Source organism: Amblyomma mixtum, chromosome 10, assembly GCF_055824585.1.
Source record: "Amblyomma mixtum isolate Tamu chromosome 10, ASM5582458v1, whole genome shotgun sequence".
NCBI classification, from domain to species: Eukaryota; Metazoa; Arthropoda; class Arachnida; order Ixodida; family Ixodidae; genus Amblyomma; species Amblyomma mixtum.
Window position 1 is genome coordinate 61,422,085 of NC_143021.1, and position 6,240 is coordinate 61,428,324.

Consider the following 6,240-nt stretch of genomic DNA (forward strand, 5'->3'; position numbering starts at 1 on the left):
TTCATGCAGAAGTTACACATGTTACTCACTGAAAGTTGGAAGTGTTTGCATGGGACACAGTGTGAGTGATGTCATTGGCAGCCATTGGTCCTCATTACACTTGCAAAGTAGGATTCCGAGCCCTGCCACGAAGATGCTATGTCGGCCTCTGGTGCAGCAGAAGGGGGAACACACATCTTGCAGCTCGTCAGACAGTTCAGACTTTCAAACACGCTGGATGTTGTCGCCCTCACCTTGTTTGGTCTAGCCTCACTGGGGACCCAGGCTGAAGCGGGATCTCCTTGCTTCCACAAGGTCCTGAAGAGAAGGCCTTGTGAAGGCCGAGGTCATTGGTGCTGGGAAAGTACTTGTGTTGGCCTCTGATGCATCAGAGAGAGATTGCCAGAGCTCGCTGCTGCTGATAACTTCTTTTACAAGCTTTCCGACATACTCTGGAAATGAAATCTTCACATTACTTCATTCCAAAAGGCTCCCCTCAAGTCACTCATTTGGGATGAAGCATAATACTTACTGTAAGTGGTAGCTGTTTTGATGGGGCACACTGTGTGATGGCCTTTTCGCGCCTTGGTAGTCTTCATCATCCAGCGTGAATTGCCTTCCTTTGTCTTCGCCTGGGACCGGTCTGCATTTTCATTGAAGTGGAGGATGGCAAGCTGCGTCCTGTAAGTTGAGGATATCGCATCGGATGGCAATGCTGCCTAATGATCTGGAGTACGTGGATGTGGTTACGTGCTGACTCTTGGAATTAACCAACTGCCTCTAGACAGAGGACAGAACTACAATATAATATTGTTACGTGACGGCAAGCGATGAAGAAAGGACTGCATGACCGATGGCGATGATATGATTTAATGTCTGCGAGCCTAGCACGAGCGCTCCTGCCCATGCCACTGCCCTCTTCGTCGTCTTCTAGTCCGTCACATGACTCGGGGCCACGAAGCGATCGTCCCGATCGCGCGAACTAGAAGAATGCCACAGACGATGACAAGCAGGACGTGACGATGGGCGTGGCAGAACATATGAACAGAGAAGAGAAGATGAAGGGCTTGCCGTCACGATGAAAGAGATGATGAGCGTGTGAAGCCAGGTCCACGAAGACTGAGGAGCCGCCGGTTGTTGGAAGTCAACGTCGAGGCCCGTGGACGCACCCAATGGCAGGGGCTGGGGTACTTGTTTCTCGTGTGAGTGTCGGTGGTCAATGGGTTCTCTGGTCAGTGGCGGTGGTCTCGGTTCAGTGGGGTCGTAGGTCGTTGGGTCTTCTAGGATCGTTCTCATGTGTGTTCTCATGTGGGCGGTGAGTGGGGTCACAGGGCAGTTGCGGCGGTCGTTGTGTCGTCGTGTCTTCTGGTCGGGGCTTGGGGCGGGGCGGTGAAGAGCGGCGGCGTCGGGGCATACCTGGCAGGCTGGGGAAGCGCCGGGAGGTGCGAAGCCGTGAGCTCTCCACAGAAGACCTCGGTGTACAGCAGGCTCCTAAGCTCCGGGACCGGGATGAAGAAGGTACCCCGCACCTTACACCAAATGTTACGTGACGGCAAGCGATGAAGAAAGGACTGCATGACCGATGGCGATGATATGATTTAATGTCTGCGAGCCTAGCACGAGCGCTCCTGCCCATGCCACTGCCCTCTTCGTCGTCTTCTAGTCCGTCACAATATTACCTTGCGAGCATCCCTGCTGGAGAAAATGCCATAGACTTTGGCGCGAAGTCAATCAAGATGCTGTTGAATGCCTCCAGAGCAAACGTTTGGCCATGGGGGGACATCTGTGTGATATCCTTGAGGAGACGCTTGTCCTCAGTGATGTGCTTGAATTGCTCGTATGCCTGGGACTCTTGAGGAAAAGGTATGCTTTAAAACAAGTTCTTTAGACAAGGGCAAAAACAACTCACTGGGGTCCATCCAAACTCTTGTCTCCTCTGGCATGTCGCTGTGGAGACACCTTGGGTACAGTCCACCATGTCCAGAGTGCTGGTTGATGACGTGATTTTTCATACTCCGCCAGACGTCGACGACCAGCTCTGCATTGCCCCCTCCAGCGCGGGCTGCCCAGTACATGTGGTTGGTAGTTGACTGAATCCAGAGGTCCAGCTCCTTGCATCCAGCCCGCTTGCTTGCCGCAGCTAGCTTTTTCTTGACACCTTAATTTTAAAAAGGCATATCAGGGAAGCCTGCAGCACATTCTGTGCAAGCAAGCATCTTTTCAATCATGCTCTCAACTTTCTTACCTTTTGAGATGTGCCAAATGTCAAAGTAGTGCTTGATCTTGGGTTCACGGGTCTGCATGTGCTTTCGTATGGCAGGGTGACGGTCAGTTGTGAGAGACCGGATCTTGATACCTGTGTTATGCATTGTCGGTGGGATAACGATAAATTGTCTACCATATAAACCTTTGTGGCATGCCATACATTTCTCCTTGAAGAATTCCAGCTGCTTGATTAGGCCTTCCTTCTCCATGTTCACGCTGGCCATTGCCTGCTCCGACTGCATGAAGACGGGTTTCAAACATTACATTCCTGTATTTCCACTCTACTTACCAACGGCTTACATAAATATTTATCACTGAATTACTGCAACAACTTTCCACAGACGTGTCTACTGACCTCCCCCAGCTGGACCTGGACCGAGTGAAGAATTCTGTTGATCTGCTCAACATGCGTGGTGTATGTCAGGAACTTGGCAGAAAACCCAGGGGAGTCAAATCGTCCATCACCGGTGACATCAACCTCTTGGTTGTTCAACTGGTCCATGAGTTCAGCTTGTTCTTGTAGCCAGATCTGTTCAAATGTTATTCCATTTCTTGACTAGCCCAGTGTAAAATTACAACTTAGTTTGATTGTGCACTACTGCAGCGGTAGTTACTACAAAACAACAAAAAAGTGATGTCAGGAGAAGTGTGTTCGTTTAATCTGAACTTCATTTCTGCCTTCTGGCTAACGAGAATTGAACTTTTTTGAAAACATCTGGTCAAGCTGGGGTAAATATATCAGTATGGTTTGTTGGTCACCTTTTCTATCGCAGGAAAAAGGAGGGCATCCTGATAGTTGTAGAAGGTCCGGTCACTTGGGACCTGCACATTCATGTGGCGCAGCATCCTCAGTGTGGAAGCTACATTTGCTCCTGAAAAGAGGAGGTGGCTGGACAGCAGAAGGTTTCCTGCTGCCCTTCCATTGATGACAGGCTGGCTGTTCCACGTCCGGACATGCTCCAGAGGACAGATGCTAATGACATTGATGAAGCTGCCTTTGGTGGTAATGGTGGTTTCACAAGGCCTCGAGCACTCTGGGCATGTCTGGAACAGCTCCCTCAGACAGCTCTCAAAGACCAAGAACTGCCGTTCTTCTTCTGGGGGGGGCCGGTGTACTCTCTGCGGATGACTCACTGGAATCAGAATAGTGCCAACTGTTAGGCCCAAAACCCATGCAGCTGTGAAGAGCCCACCTTTCGGTATCGTCATGGTAGGTTGGAGAGTAGCTGGAGTCAGAGTCTAGCCTGTCACCCTGTGGAGATGTGCAGTCAAGTGGATCACTGCTGCATGTGGCCGGGACGAAGGGTGGAAGCAGCAAGGGCTCCTCTGTGACACGGCCAGGAGAAGTCGCAGCTGGCGTCACTGTAGGGAAACAAATATTTATCCACACAGAATGGATGAAATGCAATAAGGACTTACAGACAGCTTCAGATCTAGTGCTGTGTTCGATAGAACCATTGTCCTGGTACGGACCAGTGCTGGCTGCAGCTGTTGAAAGCCTTGCCTCAGAGGGATCTGGTTGAAGATCCTTGCTCTGAAAGATGGTTGTACAAAGGCCGATCAGTCACTTCGGTTTACAAAGCTGGAGGTGGTGCAACATAGCATTTCAGGATTGCTCTACATTCCATGCCTTCACTATAAATACACCGATTTGGGAACTTGATTAGTTTCTATCGGGTGCACGGCATCGTGAATCACAGCATTTACAACCAAACGCCATGTCTGCGCGAAATTTGAGCGCGAACAATGCACCGTTTTAGCCGGCGGAAGCATTGTACGGCGCGCGTAAAATTGCCGAACAAGCTGTATATCAAAGTTTCTAAGCTTATTTAGCCGACCCCACACTTACGAACGCGAAGCACGGAACACTGTTACTTCTTTCGCTTCTGCAAATGATGACCATTCGCGTCATGATACAGCCACGTAACTTTTAGAACAAACTATATCTTCAGCCTGACGCATGTTCGAGTCAGCGATCCTACAGAACGACACTGTCGAGCCATGCTAAGAAAATTAATTCCTAGAAATACTTACCAGTACTCTTTGGCGCTTCGGGGCTTGTTGCTCGGTTCCATCGACGACGGGAAGTCGAAGCGTGGGCATAGCGTTCCAACGCAGGCGAGAGTGACTCACGTCGGGTCGATGGAAAGCGCTTATCTCGAAGTGTTCAGAGCAGAAGCGGACACACTTTGGTAGCGTCTCGGTGTTATCGAGCCCCGCGCAACGTAGCCATGCACTACGTCGCGGTTCGTCCTTCGGCAAGGCGAACAAACGTAGGCCCTTGTGCCAATTTTTCTTAGTCCGATGAGGGCACAACCTCACCGCACAAACGTCCGGCATCGCGAAAATATCACTCGCGAACCGAACAACACTCGCAACAAAACGCGATGGCGTCCCACAGATCACACGAAAAAGTGTAGATCCAAGGATGTCGCAGGATAGCAAAAGTAGGAAGTGGGGCACACAGGACCTTCTGGGAGTAAGGACCGCGTGCACCAACAACCGACAAGTAAAAGAAGCGAGGCGAGCGCTTCCTCGGAGCAGGCCGAAGCCACCGCGGTAGGGCGCATCACTCCTATGGCAGCAGACGAGGAGAAAACATAGTCCGGCTGCTTCGGGCTTGTTTTTTTTTAGTGATACGCTCTATGAACCACAACTATGTCGCGGATTTATCAAATTATTGTATCCTGCGTGTCCAGAAAGAGTAATAGAAATTAGTTCGATTATTTTCGCGGTTTTCATTTCACTTCAGTCAAGTCATTGGCGAAAGCAAATAGTCCGCGCGTAATTTTATTTCTGTTGGCTTATTTTGCGGCTATATTATCTACGAATGCAACTACTTATTCACGGAAACTTAAAAAACAAAATAAAGCCAAAGCAAAGCCTCCACAGAGCTGACTGAAAGGCACTCGACGCGTTGGTAGACTCCGCCCATCGTATGAGGCCGAATTCAAAAAAAAAAGGCGGGAGCCGGACGTTAATTAGGTTTAATTGAGGAAATCGGCCACACAGGGCAATAAGTCGCAGCTCCTAAGAATGCTGGGAACGTGTACATCAAGTTCCCGCGGCAAAAAGACATGTTCAGAATCCTCTTCAGTGCACCTTTAAGCTAAGTGAATGACTGCCTTGTCGCAGACAGCATTTATACAGGTTGTTCCAGCAAAGTTAAACCAAAATTTTTCTATAACTGGTTTTTGAAGATGTCGAGATGACTTCTGCCGGTGTTGGCAAACATAAGAGAACAGACAAATTACGCTCATTACTAAGATGGTTAACTGATTTCTCATAGTTCACTATTATAGTTAGGTACCTGAGTGCAGATATTTGTAGCCAGCAGTTAGCATCTATATCACTCTTTAGAATTTGGAAAACGCGCCTTCCTTTGGTGCTGTAGCTTAAATTGCAGCCGTCGCATGCCCCTTCCAAAAAGCACGTGCCGCAAAGCAACATCCGTCCCTAAGTGTCTCTCGGTGGCGCACCTATTTATAGTTGAGTATAACTTAAGAATGCACTGAAGCTCCGCCCATATTCAGGACTGCTGAACAGAATTCCTCCATGAAAAATAGTAGACGGTTGTAAAAGCTTTTCTTGTCACCAAGACAAGAACCAAGCACGAGACAATTATAAGATCAAGAATTTTTATGCATCTGGCCTGTTTGATGCAGTAAAAATTTAAAACCCTGATTTTGTTCACTGTAGTAATATAGGACGCCATAGACCATAGCCAGTGTTACCAACTGCTGTTTTGTTTAATTGTATCCCAATATTGGGTGCTTTGAGGGTGCTTCGAGGCCCGCGCCTCCGCTTTCAAGGTGGCAACATTTTTGTACCCCACAACGCCACCATTTTACCGTCGTGGAGGCATGTTAGGTCCCACTCGTTGATCGCATACTGTGTGTTATGGTTTCTGTGCAGTGGACTGGCGACAGCAATAATATGACTGAACTGAAAAGAAACTGCAGCTATTTTGTTTTGCCTGCGGCGATTTGTGCGTGA

General features: G+C 49.0%; 1 protein-coding gene across 1 annotated transcript; it reads right to left on the reverse strand.

Annotated features, from left to right (window-relative positions):
- Window positions 1-249: 249 nt before the first annotated feature.
- Window positions 250-3,600, reverse strand: LOC149325919 (uncharacterized). The gene is made up of 8 exons (XM_089563711.1): window positions 3,004-3,600; window positions 2,600-2,773; window positions 2,405-2,480; window positions 2,225-2,335; window positions 1,889-2,137; window positions 1,659-1,830; window positions 512-660; window positions 250-431 (listed from the first exon to the last, which is right to left on the reverse strand). Exons 1-8 carry the CDS (start codon window positions 3,451-3,453, stop codon window positions 250-252), a joined length of 1,563 nt encoding a protein of 520 aa, XP_089419837.1. The 5' UTR covers window positions 3,454-3,600.
- Window positions 3,601-6,240: the final 2,640 nt, after the last annotated feature.

Coding starts and splice junctions, on each gene's coding strand:
- LOC149325919 (XM_089563711.1), bottom strand. CDS start 3,453: ATGACGATACCGAAAGGTGGGCTCTTCACAGCTGCATGGGTTTTGGGC. Junction 2,481..2,599: donor TCCAGGTCCAGCTGGGGGAG/GTCAGTAGACAC, acceptor GTCTTCATGCAG/TCGGAGCAGGCAATGGCCAG. Junction 432..511: donor CAAAACAGCTACCACTTACA/GTAAGTATTATG, acceptor TTTCATTTCCAG/AGTATGTCGGAAAGCTTGTA.